Genomic DNA, 19,869 nt, shown 5'->3' with positions numbered 1-19,869 from the left:
AATTCCACGCAATCCACAATCAATCTTTTTGAAATGCCACCGTTTGCAATGTGACTGCCAAGCGCTCTCCCACATATCTCACGTAGGTGAAGTGCAGGATGACAACTCAGCAGAAAAGACCCAAATCTAGGCTAATGCATTGCACAGACTGCTGAAAGGGAAGGACCCTGGATTTGTAACCAGCTGCACAAGACAAATACGTTTGTCATCGAGAGTGAAATGAGCAAGAAGAATCTGAAACTCGTTTTGTTAAAAAGTTTCCAATCTTTTCTATTTGCTGAACAAATGCAAACAATCGTCTACTGGAAAATTGTTTTCAAGATGTCTGTCCAGGGTGAAAATTAAAAAAAGGATGCACAGAAGTGGTTGACAGAAAATTTAGGGGTACAGTTTTGATTGTAATGAGATTTTCATCTTACAGTCTGTGAGCACACAGACCATTCATCTTTAATATTGAAATATCAGCGAAATGAATTACATTACAAGCACAGCTACAGTATTAACTCCAGGACAAATCCATGTGAAGAAAAAAAAAATAAAAATACAAACTTTAAATTTAAAAAATGTACAGAAATTACAGAAAATCATTTGAGTTAAAAACCAATATCTGAAAATGGATTTTTAACAAGTCAGAATCCTAAGAGGAAAATGCACTTGGCTTGAAAGTCGGTATTGACACATTTATACACACCTGATGCCGTCATCCTTATTTACATGACATTTCAATGATACTGCAGAAAACTGGGGGAAGGTTTGACTTGGTGGTCATTCCTTTGGTGGCAACACAAAGGAAACAGCAATAAAGATGGATGTTAGTTGTTCTCTGCTTCGTTGAGCTCTCATCTTTGACAAATTTGTCATCTTAAACGTAACTGTCATGATCTCCGATGACTGGACATCCAAAACAACAGGCAAACAATTTACAGGTGAAGAGGGAAAACCACAGAGCCCATGTGAGAACTAAGGCTGGATATGTGCTGGTTAAAGCCTTTTTTTTCTGACCATCTCACAATGCATCATGGCTGAAGTCATTTAAAAAATCATTGGGTGTTAGTTTCAGCCCAAATTTTAAACTTTCTTTTTTTTTCTTTTTTTATTTTACAGCAGTGCCACAAGGGTTCAGTGATGGCTTCAAGTCCAAAAAAAGTCCAAAATATGTGCTTTTTGCATAGTCTCAATGCGGTTTGTGTTTCCTTTTCTTGTGTTTTTTGTCCTTCTTCTTGCTGGAGCATTTAACACAGAACCACTGCTGGTCCTCAGGAGGGGCTGTAAGGATCCCAACACAAGGCCTGAGCAGAGGAGAGGAGAGGAGAAGAGGTTTCAGGTTGGTGAAAAGAAGCAGAGGATGCAGCTTTTTTTTCTTTTTTTTTTCACATTTCTGTAAGGGGTGTAACATCACATGCATTACCCCAAAACTGTAACAGGATGTTCAGCTCTGTTTGAGACTTTCTTCAGTTCGGGATATGCCTGCTTAAAGGGGCTCTATGCAAAATTCAGAGCTGATGAGTTCTCTGGAGTTCTCAACATGGAGGTGACTGAACTGGCTGCTAGCAGCTAACTGTGCTAACTCCATAAACAGTGCTGAGAGAGCTAACATCACTAACCGGGGGGAACCGGAGGGATGGCGCTATGCTTCAATGATGGCGCTGACCTAATATTAGTGGTAGCTGCTGTATGAATGCAGTGCAAAGCAGCGGCAATGAGCTACACTGTGGAATACACACATGTACCAACACGGCCAGACTGTCTACCACAACAAAGAACAGAGAAGCTCAGATTAGAACAGACACCACTGGTTTACTGTGTCTGTACACAGCAAATAGTTGTTTGCTTCTTTATCAATGCTCTGAATGATGTATAGCGAACAATTCATGAAATCAGTTCTGTCAAATAAGCTCAATGTTTGCTCTTAAATTGGAGAAAAACTGGTGTCCAAACTGTTAATTCATATCTGAAGAGCCTGTCAAGTTGCCGGGCCATAGAAAAGCTGACATATGTTACTAAAGGCAACCTACAAATATTCCAAAAATGTGGGGATGTTTCATGCATTACTTGGAAATAAACCAGTTCTGTACTTTCTGATAATAAAATTCAGCTTTAATATGACAGTATGATTATGTAATGAACCATGTAAATGTTGTTTTATAATTTTCTTTTAACTCTTGGTTGATTTAGTTATCTTAATTGAAATTAGAAATGACAGATCAGAGCTGCAAGATGTTATTTAGAACAATGATTTTGAGGCATTATGGTTTTCCAATTTGATACAGTGACACTGGAAAAAGAGTGGAACGGAAAAACAAGCTGTGTGGCGACCAGCTGGATTGACGTTTGGTGACATTATGTCTCTTTAAACAACCAAACATGATAAACTAACTAACTGAGCATATCATTGAGCAACTACACGTTAAAATGTACTGTTGTCTCTTATGGTCACTTTAACTTAACTATGCTTATCTTTACTAACATTTTACCATCTACATTATTTTTGTCAGTACGCACAATTAAGTCTTTTATTATAAGAATTGTGCATAACCAACCCTGACTTTAGTTTACTTTTTTTGCCATTTGCCAATGTTTCAATGCCTAATTAGCCATCGTTTAAAAATTTTCCAAAACAAAAGACAAAAACAGCCATATCTGCATTTCTTTTGTTGCCACTGCTATACCAAAAAAATGTACCAAACCATGAGTTTTGTGTACCATTACAACCCAAAAACAGATCAGCGAATTAAGGCTAGAATGGTAACAAATTCAACTTCACTGTCAACTAAGCAATACTATAACTCTTATATGAAAACACAATACGAAACGAAAAAGAGGAAGTAAGTCTCTTACCAATGATACCAGTCATCACAGTCGTCACATCCTATCATGGGGCTGCCATCATCAGGTTTGTTGCATCCAGGACAAATCCAGATCTGGTTTCCCCACTCATCCCGGATCTTAAAAACATCGAAAAGAGAACATAAGCAAGCAACCCTCAAAATAGCTATTACATAAACAATGCAGATTAATGAAAAAAAGAAGGAAAAAGATAACATAAATAACAACATTATTAATTTACTGTTCACATAGACTCAAGACAACCTGTGAAAAATGAACCACACTATGAAAGATCTCATATGCACCAATTATCAATAAACACACGTCTAGAGTATGAGCGCTCACCACGTATGTACTGACAGTCTCAGTTACTACGCTGCGGACCGGTGTTTTGAAGGATGCGGCGGGAGAAAGCATCGGCGCCGGGGAGAGTAACGTTGAAGGGGCGGGAGGTGGTGGAAGCGGAGAGGGAGGTGGGGGCAGAGTGGGTACCACTGGGGAGAGCATTGGAGGCGGTGGGGGCGTCCGAGGGCGATTCCCAGGTCCAGACTTGGCAGCGGGGGTCTTGGGTGCTGGCGTCTTGGGCTCTGAATTTGGAACCACCTTGCTGATAACACTGGTGACGGACAGAAAAACAGGAGACTTTAGTATCTTTATGTGAACTCTATCATATGAAGTAAAGCTAAGCAAATATTGATATTCTGATGAGACTAGCTGTAACCCTAGAATTTACACATTGTAATATTTTAAGTGTTGTCTTTTCCTACTTTTAAAAGCTGCATTACAATAATGCGATGTCATTTTCTGAATTTCGCAGAGCTGTTTTATTTTTTGCCTTAACCCAGTTGGTCATTTTATTTACATTACTGATTATTATTATGGGAAACTAATTACCATCAAAAATCTCACTGTGAAAGTATTTTGTGAAAGCACCATTAGTCAATCCTACAGTCTTGTTGCAATATCAACACCTCCATATTTTGACAAAAATATTGCAATATTTTATGTTCACAATATTGCCAAACCCTGATACCCTAAAGAATATAAATAAATGTCACAATAATTTGAAACACTACGTCAATGAAATACATAGTGAAAACTCCCTTAGAATAAGTTTAATCCATTTTGTCAGTGTTTTACAAGCAGTTTATACCTCTGTATTTATATTTCTCATACACATTCACTACTTTCCTGTTTACATTCTTCAGCTTATTCATTTGCAGTTACTGTCTACCACGAGATTTAATAGGAACAAGCTTTATATTGTTAATCTATATTATCAATATAATTTTACATTGGATTTATGTTGATAATTTATCCCTAACCTTTAACTTTAACGCATTATTCATACACTTTTATGTCATAGATTCTCTCTTATTTTTACTTGTGAGATCATTTTTTTTGTATGTATGATAATAAAGAATGTGAACTGGAACTTTAACATTTCTTCACACCAAGTGATGTCTATTTTGACTTATTTCTATTATTTATGTATTTATGCATTCTGTTCTTTTTATTATATTTTCATGATGGCACTCTTACTTTGGGACTTACATGATTTAATGCAGCTTACATATTTAATTGCTATATTAATAGCAATGCCATACCTCAGTTGGCCTTTCCTACAAAATCTTTTTTCTTTTTTAAATGTAAAAGAATTAAAAAAATTAGAATAGAAAATAGAATAAAAAAATTTAAACTTCTTCAAGTGTTAGGCACAAGAGCTTTGCTAAATTAAATCATCTACAGTTGGTAACAATTTGATTTAAATCAGAAACTGAAAAGAAGAAGATACAACTTTGAATAAGTGGATACAACTATGAATCTGACCAGGCATTCAATGTCAGTTTTCTGTACAGTTTTCAGTACTGCTACAATATTTGATAACAATTTAACAAAATAATGCTACAGAAGTCTGATACTGATATCCAGTAATGCATGTCATGATGATGCTGCTGCAGACACATTCATCTTAAATTTTTTTTTTTTTGAGTAGAACAAGAAAAAGAGAATGTCGTGTAACATGCAAAGACAAATATGAGCAGAAATCTCAGAATAAAACATCAATTCAGCTCTTACATTTTGTCCTGGCCGGCTCCAACCCGGAGCGTCAGTCTGGGGATGACTGGAGACGGCAGAGCTGCTGGAGTGTCTACTTTCACCTGAGGAAACAGAAAAGACTTTAGGGTGAATATTAGTGACACTCGACCACAGACACATAATGACATACTGAACAAAAAAGAAGTTACCTTCTCCAATCGAATTCTCTCCTTTTCTTTCTCTTTCTCCTTTTCTCGTTTTTCCTTTTCCCGCTCCTTTTCTTTCCTCTTCTCTTCTTTCTCCCTCTCCTTTTCTTTGGCCTTCTCTCGCTCCTTGTCCTTCTCCTTGTCTTTCTTTTTCTTCTTCTCCTTCTTGTCTTTCTTCTTGTCCTTCTCCTTGCTCTTTACGTCCTTTTCCTGGAGGATTGGGGCCAAAGGAGGAAGCATGGAGGGGATGCGCAGGCAGGCCGCGGGGCTGAACAGTGGTGCGATCTCACCCAGAGCGAAAGGAGCTAATGCAGATTGTTTCTGTCTGTCCTCTTTGCTCCGGTCTTTACCCTTGTCCCTCTTATCTTTGTCCTTTTTACTTTTTTCCTTATCCTTCTTTTTGTCTTTGTGTTTCTCCTTCTCCTTCTTAGGGCCATCTGCGTCTCTGTTTTTTATCTTGATGGAGCCCTCAGGCAGAGTAAAATCTCGCTGAAGGAAGTGCTCATCATCTTTCACCCCAAACTCCTTCCAGGGCATCTTGCCATCCTTGGAAAAGTCCTTGTTTTTATCCCTGTTCTTATCCTTGTTCTTCTCTTTCAGCTTGCCCTTATCCTTTTCCCGGTCTTTGTCTTTCGGCTTGTCTTTCTCCTTCTTTTTCATTTTAGTTTTGAGCTCCTTCTTCAGCTTTTTCTTGACCTCTACTGATGACACGATCTTGTTCTTCTCCTCAAAAACCTTGAGGAGAGGTTCAGGAGTCGGTGGTGAGGCTGATCCCGATGAGACATACTCTCCTTGGCTTGGCAGGGGTGCGGACGGACCCCCTTGGTTGACCTTTCGGATCACCTCATTGATTGAATCCTCCATAGTCCAATTTCCCAGGCCTGGGTGTGCCTGCAGGTGAAGTGGAGTTGACGTGTCTTTAACAGAGATGCTGGCCCCAGTCGGGAGTTTAGGCGTAGACGGCTCCATGATGGTCAGCCTCCTTGGGCTGGAGAATCCATTGCTGTCCGAGTCAGAGCCCGAGGAGAAAGCAAAAGGATCTGGCTCCCGCTCAGCACACGCTCTGGCAATCACAGCATCAATGGAGTCTTCGATGGCTGCATTGTCAGGCTCTAGTTTCTTGAAGGGACTCTCGACTAACTCCCTGTCCTCTATGTTTGGACGCATATGGATAATCTCTTTGCCCATCCTCTCACTCAGAGCAGACAGCGGTAGCTTGTGCACACTGTCTGTCTTGCTCTGGGGTTGGGATGCTTTGGCTGAACCCAATTTTGGGCTCTTGGGGCTTTTTGGACTCTTGGTCCTTCCTGGGGATTTCTTCCTTTCCTTAGATGGTTTTGGAGAATGGATGGGACTACCACCCACCGGAACAGGAATGACCCCTTTAGGGGACTTAGTCCGTTGTCTGCCAGGAGATGAGACCTTGGGCTTTCTTCCTGGAGTGGTGAGGCCCTTTTGATCAGAGTGTTTTGGTACTGCTGGCTGAGGTCTGAAGGAAGGCAGGGCTCCAGAAGGTGTTTCAGGTGACAGGGGGTCAAGGCTATCATGAGAAGGCAGCATGCCCGGGGGAACGCGTTGAGGGTTGAGAGAGGTAAGGGGCTCCCTGGGCTCAACCCCCCACTCTGGGCTGAGGCCAGGGTACATGCGTGGTCTCTTGGAGGTAGGCATCATACCCATAGCTGCATCAGGACTGTCCAGGTGTCTCTTTAGTGGGTGGTTCTCGTCATTAACCGTCTCGTCTTCGTCCATTTCCTCCTCATCTTCTTCCAGTGCCACCTGCATAGCTTCGGCTGAGGTGCCCATGTCAGCAAGGACCTCCTCCTCTTCTTCTTCTGGAGAGAAAAGGGACACAAAATGAGTTGAGTACTGTTTTCATTTAATGTTCAAGGATCCTCACGACCAACAGGCCTGTCTTAACAAGGGGTGAAATGGTTAACCAGTTCATTATTTAATGAAAAAAAAAAAGTAAAATTATTTGATTACAGCTTTATGAATATGAATATTTTCTGGTTCTTTACTTTTCTAGGACAATAAATGGAATATCTTCGGCATGTGAACAAAACAAGACGTGTGGACATTATATGGGGCTTTCAGAAACAATATAAGTATTTTTTTACTATTCTCTAACATTTTATAGGCCAAACAACTAATCAATATATTGAGAAAAATAATCAACCGAAATCAACCTGAAAATGACATATAATCGTCAGTTGAAGCCATATTTTCTGCACATTTTAAATACGCCATGATAACACTGATAACCGTTCTCAGTTTCTAAATATTTTACTGTTTACATACTGCACTGCCCACTATAACTATTCATTTATTTTTATGTATTACTTATTAGATAACTCGGTGTTTATTTATCATAATGTTATTATTTAATTATCACCACGAACTGAGTACTTAATTTTGTTCTCTTCATGTATTGCATGGCTGGAATGACACTTAAAAATCCTTAATTTTGGCACAGTTATTGTGTTATGAAATCGCACTGATTCATCTCTACTTTTAACACATTCACAGGTTGTAAAGGTGGCTAGTCTGAGGTCATTTGCCCTGACCCAGAGATACTGTTTCGTACACTCAGGGGACAGTTTACTGAGTAAGACTAACTAAAGCTAAAGCAGCAGTCTAACACAGAATCGCCCTCACATAAGTTTTGATGTTCAGCTTTTGCTGAAACTATTATAGAGAAATGTCGATTGAACTTTAAGATCATTTTAGAAGATGTAGGTTGTACTGCATTTGAACTGTTATGTAGACAGGCGTGTAAACGTTTAGATCCATGTTATAGATTAAAATGGAGTGCATAAATTATTGGAACCGTGAACATTGGATAAATTGCAGTTTAAGCTAGGTATACCAAGCACTGGCAAGTGAGTGTATTGTAACATTTATTCTATAAACTGTAAAAAAAAAATAAACTCCCAATCTGCAGAAAACACTGAATGCCACCACACTCAGAGATGTGCATGTAGCCATTATCTGCACTGACCTTCTTGTAAGGAGACCAGCGGTGGCATGTGATCTGGAATGTAATCCTTCCTCTCCTCTGCATCTCGGGCTCCAGGCTGGGGAAACTGCAGGACGTTGTTTTTGCTGACAGGAAAGAGCGGTGTTTGCTGGGCGAAGGCCACAGGCTCCATATTGTGGACGTAGTCCTCCAGTTCACTCAGACTCACCCCCAGCAGTCTGAAGGCCTGGCTGACATCGTCCAGGACTGGATCTGTTCTTCCATCTGAAATACAGCATCACAGCAAGCCATTACACCTCAGCACACCACTCTGCATGCCTACATTACACTGCTAGGGTTGAGAACAGCCGGGGACTAAAGTGTGACTACATGCTAGTGCTTGTGCTGGACATACATGGAGGTGTCCTGACTGATGTTGACATTCAGCCTGGAGCATGAAGCAACGCTCAACAGGTTGACAGAGTGACTCTTTACACAGATAAGAGCACCTATGTAACTACCGCATGTGAAATGTGGAGACCACAGCTGGAAGGCATCATAGCCACAATAATAACCATCCACGGAGAGCACTCAGCTCTGTAGCTACTGTACTTTTTGACACATCAACCTTTGCTAGGGGGCGCCAGCTACAGAGCCAGTCAACAACAACGTGATCGACTACTTCAGGTTTATGGGTTAAAAAAGTAATCGGGGAACTAAACGGGGCACTTACAGAGCTCAGAGTACCGATGGCAGACCCTGGCCAACTGCTGGATATATCTGTGCAGCACATCGGACAGCAGATCGCACGCAGTGAGCTGAACCGCATCCCAGCCCAGAGCCTGGCAGATCTGCGCCACCGAAACACGCAGCAGCGAGCGGGCATAGCTCTCGCACATCTCGCTGACTTTGTTACGGTATAAATCCCGGTCAGTTCCTCTTCCAAAACATGTTCCCGGTCTTCATGTTTCACACAACCCCTCGGGGGCTTGAGAAAACCCGCTACCGCGGTTAATTTTGGACACTACTTCAGTAAATATATTGGCGCTTTCGCCAGAGTCGCCATCTTGATTCTATCGATAGACCCATCCCCGAAATCTAGATCGCGCATGCGCACAAATCGAGTGTCTGCCGATACGGCTGTGCTGTGCTCGAGCGGGTCATCACCGGCTGAGGATGCGCAGCACGTCTGTCAGCATTGGTTTACACATGAAGCTGATGCACGGCACAAACGGAAGCAGTTAGGCTTAAAAAAACTTTATCATGCAAAAATATAACAAAAAAAAAATACAATTGAAGGAGTAACAAGGAATAACAAAAGGGGTACAGAGGTTTTGAAAGCATTGTAAGTACCCATAGTCCCGCAGACTTTTGCATTTGTCAGTCCTTGAAGAGTGTCAAAGTACACTTTCATTAAATGGTAACTGGGTTTCCTTTCAGACCATTTGCATTTATGGACAACAAAAGAAAATTAAAACTTTGTACATCTATTTCCAAACAGGTGCGAAGAAGAAAAAGTGTATACATATTCCTGTAAGTTGTTTCTTGTACAATTCTTTAGAAAACAAATTACTTCAGGGGTTCCTATATCACCCCCAGCTTACCAATGTGACCTGTTTATTTTGTCAATTTATATATGTATGCAGTGTTTTTGCTTGATTTATTTTAGGCCTGTCTGGTCTTTAAATTTATTTTTAAAAATATATAATTATTGTTGACTTTTACATATGCTTTCTTAGGTTGATTGACAAATGACACCTGCACTGTTAGACTGCATTCAGGACCTTCTTTTAAAAAGGACCCACATTATTTAAAGTATGCACTCTTGGTAGGGCAGAGGGTAATTGGATTATTGTATACCTTGATGCAGTTTTTTGCCCAGTGGCTTTGCAGAGGCCTTAGGAGGTATTCTGCATGTATTTATCAAGAAGGTTTCTTTTATTCTTTTTCTTTTTTTTTAATTATGCTGAATTTTAAATTTTCCATGTAAACATATCCCTACAGATTCATTTACTAATGCAACCCGCACGATTTATAAATGTATCTCTTTGAGAATACAATTTAACCTCAAGGATTTGTGCATTTAGGCTAATAAAAATTTATTTGATTAATCAGATTTAGTGTCTCATAAATTAGTGGCCTCAAATTTATTTGTGATATAAAGAATACCCCTGATCTCACAGAGTTTGGGTAAGTTGCGCTGTCAGACTTTCTAAAAAGTATTTTAATTTATTTGGTTGCAGTGTTAGGATTTCACCTGCCAGCATTTATAATTTCAATATTTATTTTACTTTCACTGTGCAAGAGGGACTTAAAGGTACAACTGTCTTAACTGTCCACATCCCCCCCGGATCAATAAAGTATTTCTGATTCTGTCAATAACTGGTGCAATAATTAAACTGCCACAATAGTCTTTGTAATTATTCAACAGTGCCATATTCTTCAGTATCCTTTTTTATTCTCACCAGTACAACTCTTGAATATATATTGAACATATGACGCATATCTTGTACTTATTTTGGATTTCTGTTGATGTATTGTGTTGTACATTGTAGCGTAATACATATTTTTATATTTCTGAAACTTGACATACTAGTTTTATACAGTGTCATGTAGTTGAATGCACATTTCTCTATAATTTTTTACACATTACACACTTGGCTTGTTATACTTATCTGAACTTTTATATTTTACAAACATCTTTAATTCTTATTATAATTCTATATGCTTTACATGAGAGCAACTGTAAGGAATCACAATTCTCCAGAGATCAAAAACCAATAAAGTGTTTCTGACTCTGAATCCAACATTGTGCTGCTGCTTTTACTGCGGGAAACTTGTCAGAGATCTTTAGTCTCAGTGAGGCCCTCTTCTGGTAAAAGCTTTTATATTTCCCATTGCATGTTTATTGTGTCAGTTTAACTACACAAAAATATTGCTTTTTTTCCTCTTTATTTCCCAGGTGAGTAAAGACTGTACATTTGAGACTTTTCCCTAACAGCAAGACGGAGGCCACTTCTTCCTTCCTCTGTGAATATTGTGATGGGTCTTAATACTGTAATGATGGTCAGTGTAGTGTGAGTAGCCAGAATCAAAGTGTAGATGCTTCAGCCTGTGTCGATGTTTTCTTGCTTTTGAAGAAAACAATTAAAGAAACTGCTTTATTCTCACTCAAACTGCTTTCAACAAAGTTATGAAATATAAACATATTAAGCACTGAGTAATAATGTTAAATTGTTGAGCTGCAACTACTCAACACTCATGAGTTAATAATCACTGTCAACAACCATAACAGTGTACAGTTATATACTTAAATATATAAAATATACAAATAAGCTAATTTAGCTATGTTTCAAATTTGTTTGTACCTAAAAACAAACACTAATAACGATTGTGCAGCAAATGTATCAAGTCAGGATTGGAAACAAAATATACACAGTAAAAAAACCATTAACAATAAAAATAAAATACAAAATGCGTACAGTATTTACAGTACACCTGCCTGTATATTGGCATCGCTGTCAATACTCATTAACTAAATGATAACTTAGTTGATAAATGAAACAAAAAAAAGTCAAATAATAACTGAATAATTATTGCTCCATTTATATAAGCTGAACTTATGTACTCAAGAAAATAAACAGAATACTACTTGTCCATCAGTTACTCACCACATGTTGCCTTGTATTTGTGAAGAATACTTTGTTTTTCTAACACGCCTGCAATGTGAACCGAGACTCCAGAAATTGAATTGAAGTCACAGGGGACCATGTTTATCAATCAAAAACATTTAAAAACATCTGTTTACAAACTCTCATAAACTCATGCAGTATAATGTTAGTCTCATTTATCCAGTTGTTTGCTCTGTGCTTTCTGAAAACATTCATCTTTGTAAAAACGTACAATTTAAAACACTTTCGCCTTCAAGTAGCACACCCTGAGCGTGCCTGACCAATAGACTGTATTAAATAATGGACGGAGCTAGCATGACCTCCCTCAATGGTTTGAGGACTCATGGTCTGAAGCCTCCAGCTCCATGGAGGAGCGAGGGCTGGATCTGATTGAGGCCGAGGACACATCGGCAGACTGCCTGTCATTCAAAGAGGCCTCACCTTAATTATATGTAACTTTAAGCCTAAAATGCAAACAGGTTAGTAATATAAAATTTGACCCCCTGTACTCTTGTCATGATGGGGGAAACTAGCAACTAGCGGTCTGTGGGGATTTTCTGGCTTCTTGAACTAGGCTCAAGTGGTCATTCAAAGAACAGCCGTTTTGGACACTGAACATGTGAGAGTATAAGCTCCGCCTGAGCAAAATTTAAACACACACCGGTAGTCAGACACACTACTTGTCTGTACATGACATGACTTCTGTACATGACTTCTGGTACTGATATGTTTCAAATTATGTTTTTCAATAATACATGCTTTTGGCAAGTACTGAGCATGCAACGGGATAAATGGGACTCTGATTACACTACAAGATTTGTGTGTGAGAGATTGTAAACAGATGTTTTCATACGATTTTGCTGTCAGACATGATTCCCAATATTTGAATTCATAAAGAACGTTCACCTCTTTTGGATTTTCAGTTTACCATGGAGGAATGCTAGAAAAACAAAGTTTTCTTCACGAATTGAAGGTAACACACAGTGAGCAATTGATATACAAATGGTCATTTTGCGGGTGGAGTATTCCTTTAAAGTAAGTATTTTTGAAATTATCATTACTGGTAAATTGCTGGTTTCTCCTTCCTCAAATCCGATGAGTTTTCATTGCTGTGTTCTTGAATAAGCACAACATCAGTGTGTCCATCAGACTTTTTACAGGTCAGGCTGTAAATGTTTCGCTTGGAGAACACGTCAGGAAAGAGTTGAAAGTCATTGTTAAAATCCCATTCTTCTTGAATTTGATGTCAGTTGTTGTATCTGCAAGAAAAAAAATACCATGTCATCATTTTTTGCACTGTAAAGTAACATAAACCTTTAATTAACCCAAACACAATATAGAAACTCAACCAGTATAATGTGATTTTCGATTATCTTTTTTAACGTTCAATTAACAAAGTTGGCTTTAAGGCACTAAAGCATCAAATGCAATCAATCTTAACTACATTTTAGAGATATTTATAAAATCTTGCATATAACATCTTCAAAATAAACCCCTAATGTTATGTAACCCATTGCATGTAAAGGTACAATTAAGGTGTTTGTGCATTAGTGTCTCACCAGTTATGAAAACAGGATAACGGGCTGATATGTTCTGGACCTGCAAATGGACCAAACATGTGAGATAGTCGGGCCGATCTCTTGACATGAGGTCACACTCGTGATAAGGCAAGACCTCCAATATTCCAGCTTCTTGGCACGAATTTAGGAACTGCTTCTTCTCTCTTGCCTCTTCGCTCAACCTGGATATGGGAAGAAACAAAATGTTCAGATATGCAACGTTTTAAAAGGGAGGCTTTTATGAAGTGCACAATCCGCATCCATCTTGTAGTCAGTCTAATAAAATGAATGCAACCACTCTGTATGGTGACTGTCATAATATAAGTAAACTCTGTGAAAAAAAAATCTGAATTCAAATGTGGAAGAGGATATATGGAAAACATAGTGGTTGATGCTGGAGGATGAATTAGCAAAAACAAAAAAATCCAACCTGAATTATCATAAAAAGACAGCCTTTTAGAACACTTGTGACCCGCTATATTGGGAAGAAACAAGTTTTTGTGGTCATTTTTCTAAGGTTGACCCCTACCTCGCATTTTCTTTTAGACGACGGCTGTCTCTGTAGTGCAGCATCCATTTCCACTTCTCCATTCGGCTTAGCTTTTGCAAGATTTCTGCCATTTTTTTCATGTTGCCTTAAAATTCATATAGAGATACCATAAGTATAAGCTGCTTACATTACAAGATGTCACACATCAAAAAGTTGGTATTCAGATAAAAGTGTACATACAAAGGCTGAGGGGCTCCAGAGCTGCTCTGTCGAACACTATGAAGCCACCCCTCGTGAAGAGCTCCTGATGGGTGAGATTCACGACATCATCTGGTTCGTCAATTCCAGCAAATTGCACAGCTGGTGAATTCTTCAGCTCGAGCAAACGTGGGACCTGAGAAAGCAGTGAGGAGAGTCATTAATTCATGATTATCTATTACAAAAGTCCTGCAATGATGTTCTTCAGCATGCTGATCAAATACCTCACAGATGTGCTCTGCAATGTCTTCATTTCTGAGGATGATGAGTAGAGATGAAGAGCTATCCTCAGCAAGGAAGAACTCGGAGGGCTGTACAGCAGTGTGACCTTCTGCTTCTAGTTGTACCTTTTAATAAATCAAGAAGAAATTGCCAAATCTTTAAAAGCCATTTTTAATTAGCAAAACCTAACCTTCTTTGACATAAAAACATAGTTCTTTACACCATGACTTGCTTTTATATATATTTTGTGACTGAAAATATGTACCAGGGTTTTTAAAGGGCATAATATCCTTGAATTCAGCATTTATAAGATCTTTACGTCTACCCAGTGTCCTCTTCTCTAAAACCAACACCAACACCACAATAACTGGTACAATAAATGTAGTGGGACATTACATTGAAAATCATTGGAAAATGGAAATGCTTTCGTCTTGAATTATGCACGATGGATGTCTGACTCATAATGCCTATAAAACTCTCGTGGTTTCATTTTGTAATGATATGCCAGCATAGGTGCATGTTTTGGTTATGAAACACTCATAAGAAGTTCAGAGGCTGTGATCATTTTTGAATTAAAACCAGTAAAACAGAGTGTATTCACACTTAGCTATCCCTTTTCAAATTTCATCTGTAGTTCTTTTTTTTTTTTAAAAAAAGGGAAGAAAAAAGGTTTTCTGGGAATATCAGAAAAGCTCCTTTTGTTTAGAGCGGATGAGTGAGGCATGTTTGTGTTTGACTGAAAGCAGCTGGCAGGCTAAGCCTCAGCAGGGGAACGAGAAAAAATAAACAAAAAATAAACTTGCTCAATTGATTGCAAGCCATTGGTAGTGTGGTTTTAGTGTTATTGAAGAGTAAGAAATTCACCAGCATCTACATGAACTGAACTGATTTGCAAATAAATCTATATGCAGTTGAATTTGGTGCAGCAGACCAACTTACAAATTGGTGTTAGCAATGCAACTTTTTATCTGGCCAAAAATTGCAGTATTTTTTTGTTATCTTTAATGAGACAAATTTGTAATTTATCTTTACTATATGTGTGAATGTTATTTTATATCAAAGTTATTTTTTTTTTCTTGTAAATAGCAGGTGGGGCATTGGGCTGTAGCTGAATAAGCTAGAAGAGAATATAGCATAGTTCTGGGATAGTCTACGAGGACTGCACATTAAACAGTATATTGAGCCAGATTTTTTTTAAAAATATTACTATGGTAACATACTGATCATACAATTGGATAGCAGAGAAATTGCTTATTCTGCATTAGAAGGAAGACTTAAAAGTTTGCATGAATATTTTTTTTTCTGTTGTGAAAATGCTCTGTGGAAATGTGCCATTAATGGTGGCATGAATCAAAGTTGATTTCCCATCTCCATTTAATAGCAAACAAATTTGCACTGGTCCCTTGTGTTTGGAGAATGTGTGTTACATCGTCAAAAAAACATTTTAGGTGCTTTAGTTCAAGAATGTAGGTTATAAAAAGTATATCTTTGAAAAATTATGGTAAATATAAAGTTAAAGTTAATACTGCAATGGAAGTTTGCTGAAAACTCATCTTACCTTGGTTTCCTCAAAGAAGGCATCATCCGATGTTACTAATATGTAGAATCTGTACTTTGTTTTACAGGATTTCTTCACGACTGAATTCAGTTTACTGCGAAAACTCTCCTCCATCTCTCTCTTCATTTGATCACAGAAGTCGAAATGATTGTTTGGTTCAGTCTTTGGGTAACCTCTATCCATACTGAAGTGCTTAGGCCTGGATGGGACCCTTTTGGCAGCACAAATGTCATTCATCTTTGCTTCATACAGTCTGGCATACTCTGAGGTCACGTCAGATACAGCAGCATGTGCCATTGGGTTCCCTGTTCCTTGTGATGATTTTTGAGGATGCAATGTCTTTTCGTCCTTTGTGATGTCGAACAGGTCTTTCCTATCAGACATGTCTACCTTGATTTTTTGTCCAATAACTGATGGTGTGTCTAAGTGCGCTTTTAAGGGCTCCACTATATCCTCCTGCTCCTCTAGACTAGAAAAGTGCACAGTCACAGGACTGGTACAAGAAAGATGTAATTTGTCATGTGTGTCCATGAGGGGTTCCCTCTTACTTCTTTTCAAAAGTTGTTTCATTTGTTCTGAGAAGATAAGGCACTCCTGCTCCATTGACGCCTCAGTGATGTCATCTTGTAGGCACCTCTGAGACACTTGCTCCAGAAAAGAGTACGGTCTCTTCCGGCTGGTGTTATAGACCGTGCACATGAGTGAACTTTGAGGATCCAGGAGGAGACTGTCATCTATTTTTCCATCATCACTGTGATCCGCACGTGAAATAGATGCGTCTGTGTATTCCCTCTGATCCATCAAAATGCTTCCTCTAGTTGTCTGCCCAAATTTCTCAACTAAACCATATGTCATGAAACCTTTGGTTCCATCGACACATTTAGAGGAACTTCTTGCAGATTCAAAAGACTGCCCAGGGAGAGATAATGAAGGAATCTTGTTGAATTTTAAAATGTCCCTTCCTTGGTGCTGATATAAAGAATCTTGATGCACAAATTGAGCTTTATCTGAGCGAGTCTTACTGTCACCTACATTTGATAACCACCTGCTCTTTGAAGACAGCTCATTGGCTTCTTGCTTGTCATCACTTAGTCTTTCAGAGTGTCTCTGTTTTTCAGTCTTTATCTCCAAAAGCATGGTAGTGGGTGTGGTGTGTGTGACTATAGGGGTATTCTTTGGTTTGTTTTGGGAAAAATTGGACATTGCAGCATTTTCAGTTAGTCTGTCTTTAGAGATGCTATCTGCTTGACTTTCATCACTCTTAGATGGTTTCACTGCCATAACAGGGCGCTGACTGTATGATTGTGGTTCATGGCTTAAATTGGTCTGTGATGTTGTTTTATGTCTTTCTTGGTCAACAATATTTGCCTTAATCACTTGCAAACTTTTAGAAGTGGGAACAGATGCGTAGGGATGGCAATAATCTTGCCCTACAGAGGTTTCCTGTAGTTTTTCTGTCCTTTCAAAATAGTGTTGAGGAACTGATGAGTCAGTTTTCTTTAGCTGCAACTTAACACCAAGTACTTCTTCTAAATTTCTTTTAAAAGGTGTTATGAGAAAATGACCTGTTGATTCTGTGTGCAACTCTTGTGAGGTCGATGCTGACACGCCTGCTGGCGTAGTATTGCTTATTTTCTTGTTGATAAAATCAGTTGAATTATGCCTTGGTGCTAAGCAAGTGGGGATGTACTTGCTGGTGGGCTTAGGGGTTTGATCAAGAGAGTGTTTCATATCAGCTGTTTCAATCTGGCTGGATTTGTCAATGTGACTTGATTTGGAGAGGTACTTGTCTATACTTTGTAGAACTCTTAGAGTCCTTAGCTCAAGATCAGGGTGAAGATCATGGAGAGGTGTGGCATCACTGTTGACTGCAGACTTGTGACAAATGTTTTGCTCAAAAAGCATCTCATCCTTCTGAGATGGCAAGTCTACGTCAAGACATTGCTGAACCATGTCTCTGGAGGTTTCAGCACCACTATAAGCAGAGGCATGAGTACTGGGGCCAGAGCAAATTGAGTACTCATATGGTTTCTCATCCATAGTTGGGGTAGAGCACCGATCTTCAGACTCACTTTCCAAAGCCACTGGCTGTTTTGTTTCACTTATATCAAAAAGCGATAGTGCTATTCTGCCAGCACACAGCTCCACTTTTTCACTGTACATTTGAGATGTACTGCATACCCCTGGGGGAATGAAAGTTTCAGGGTAGGTAGTTCCACTGATAAGTGGTATTTCTTCCTGGCCTTGAACAACTTCTTCAACCTTGCCTTGTGAGTGTAAGTCATGTGGTTGTACTGTACGCTCTTCAGAAGTGTCTCTTCCAATAAATGGAATTACAACCTCACTATGGATCTTTTTTAATCCCTCAGTTGTTTTGTCGATCTGTTTGATATATATGTCTTGAGCCAGTGCCACTTCAACTTCAGACTGATGATGAAATTGTTCTTTCTCAGTTTTGTTATAAACATTTTGCTCTCCCTGAATTGATTGGGTATTCCCATCTTCATGATCACCACTACTTACATTTAAGTCTGCCATTACTTTGTTTTGGCTTCTGGTTTCAACGCCATCATTTGTTTGGGGAATAACCCCATCTGTGTAAGGAGCATCTAATGAACAGTTGCTCTCATCAGATATTGGTAATGGTGCCTTCTGATATTGTGTCTTCTTTGCCAGACAAATTTTATTTTTTGAATTTTGATCAACTGCATGCACATTAGATGTAGGCTCCATTTTTAAGGATTTGGGGGGAGATTTTTCTGAAATAGCTTGTTCATCTGTCAACGCACTGCCCTTTGCACACAGTTTTCTCAAGTGTAAATCATGGGAGGCGTGTTCTTCCTCAGCTTGAGGTGGTTGCTCATCCAAAGGTGGTTCTTGATGACACCCTATAATGCCATCCTTTACTGGGTCTGGGCCATTACACATCATAGGTACTGGTTGAACACTCAAATCACTGTCTCTTTTTACAGGTGTATCACAACTGTTTGTCTCATGAAATCCATCTGCTTTTTCAGAGTGATTTTCATCTTCGATCACTTTAGCTTTGTTGACTGTACAACAATCCTCATCTTCATTTACATTTTCAGCTTTGCCTGGTGAGTCTGCTATAGGTTCCTCCAAAGACAACTGCTTTTCATTTTCCAAAAGACCATTGCAGATTATACCAGATGCTTCATTTATAGAATCATCACTAGTATGAATCCCTTTTAGAGACGGCTCTACATTGTCTTCTTGGCATGGCTTTTCTTTCACCTCCAAGTTTTCCCCCTCTTTGAATTCAATTTTATCATGCCCAACATCATGGACCACATCGGTTGCTCCTTTGTTGGAGTCTACCTCTTCAACTGTCACAGATTTAGATGAATCCTTTTCATGTTTTGTCACTAAATTCACAACTTTAGATTCCACATTTTCAGTTCCATCTTTCATATCAGTCTTCTTATTGTTGCATCCATGTAACATGTGGCCAACGCCTGGAGCAGTCTGATTATTTTCTGACGAACTCGATGCACTTCCAATGTCTTCTTTTTCGAGAAAGAACATTCCACCTGACGGTACATCAGTGTGCTTCAGGCTCCCTGCTGTTGGTGGAGGAGGACAAGTCCTCTTACTTTTAAAGGTGCTTCTGACATCATTCACCTCACTGGCAATCTCTGTGAAGTGCTCCATCTTTGTGTAACACTAGATAATGAAAAAGAAAAAAGAATGAGAATACATATTATCTATTACAAATGTCTTTCATTCAGTGAAAACCATGACTACTGTTTCTCTCTGCAAGATTTTCAATATTTTGAAAATTTCCCATGATCTGTCAAGAACCCTTTTTGCCATTAGTTCAAACAGTAAATCCTTTAAATCACAATTACAAAGATAGCTACTCAGGTGTTATAGTAAGTTGAATACTGACTAGATTTGTTTCAGCATTAACAAAAGTATAACTAGAAGGGCACTTGGACAATACAGACCTCAGTCAAGCCCGAATACCCAATCTCACAATGTTAATGAAAGTGAAAAATAATTATTGTATCTGCCTTGTAATTCAAAATTTGTCCATAGCCCATGCTACACCCTTCCACCAAG

The 19,869-nt window shown here is 38.9% G+C and overlaps 2 protein-coding genes across 2 annotated transcripts in view; both read right to left on the bottom strand.

Annotated features, from left to right (window-relative positions):
- Positions 1–390: 390 nt before the first annotated feature.
- Positions 391–9,130, bottom strand: taf3 (TAF3 RNA polymerase II, TATA box binding protein (TBP)-associated facto). The gene is made up of 7 exons (XM_042496531.2): positions 8,762–9,130; positions 8,071–8,313; positions 5,076–6,904; positions 4,906–4,988; positions 3,172–3,442; positions 2,839–2,945; positions 391–1,289 (listed from the first exon to the last, which is right to left on the bottom strand). Exons 1-7 carry the CDS (start codon positions 8,925–8,927, stop codon positions 1,175–1,177), a joined length of 2,814 nt encoding a protein of 937 aa, XP_042352465.2. The 5' UTR covers positions 8,928–9,130; the 3' UTR covers positions 391–1,174.
- Positions 9,131–10,963: 1,833 nt separating this feature from the next.
- Positions 10,964–19,869, bottom strand: part of tasor2 (transcription activation suppressor family member 2) — a 20,822-nt gene continuing 11,916 nt past the window's right edge. Inside the window, exons 17-22 of the mRNA XM_042495795.2 lie at positions 15,787–19,470; positions 14,231–14,353; positions 13,989–14,142; positions 13,788–13,893; positions 13,259–13,440; positions 10,964–12,958 (exon numbers count right to left, since the gene is read on the bottom strand). Of these exons, the coding sequence (XP_042351729.2) occupies positions 12,861–12,958; positions 13,259–13,440; positions 13,788–13,893; positions 13,989–14,142; positions 14,231–14,353; positions 15,787–19,470 (4,347 nt within the window). The 3' untranslated portion in view covers positions 10,964–12,860. The remainder of the gene's footprint in view (positions 12,959–13,258; positions 13,441–13,787; positions 13,894–13,988; positions 14,143–14,230; positions 14,354–15,786; positions 19,471–19,869) is intronic.

This window comes from Plectropomus leopardus, chromosome 7 (genome assembly GCF_026936395.1).
Source record: "Plectropomus leopardus strain MGB_pleo_1.0 chromosome 7, ASM2693639v1, whole genome shotgun sequence".
In the NCBI taxonomy this organism is placed as follows: Eukaryota; Metazoa; Chordata; class Actinopteri; order Perciformes; family Serranidae; genus Plectropomus; species Plectropomus leopardus.
This window is presented reverse-complemented; position numbering and strand designations above follow the sequence as displayed.

Excerpts from the sequence above, each read along its gene's own strand:
- taf3 (XM_042496531.2), bottom strand. The coding sequence starts at position 8,927 with ATGTGCGAGAGCTATGCCCGCTCGCTGCTGCGTGTTTCGGTGGCGCAG. Across the intron at positions 8,314-8,761 it reads CCATCGGTACTCTGAGCTCT|ATGGAAGAACAGATCCAGTC; the intron begins GTAAGTGCCCCG and ends GCTGTATTTCAG. Across the intron at positions 1,290-2,838 it reads TGTGATGACTGGTATCATTG|GCCTTGTGTTGGGATCCTTA; the intron begins GTAAGAGACTTA and ends TCCTCTGCTCAG.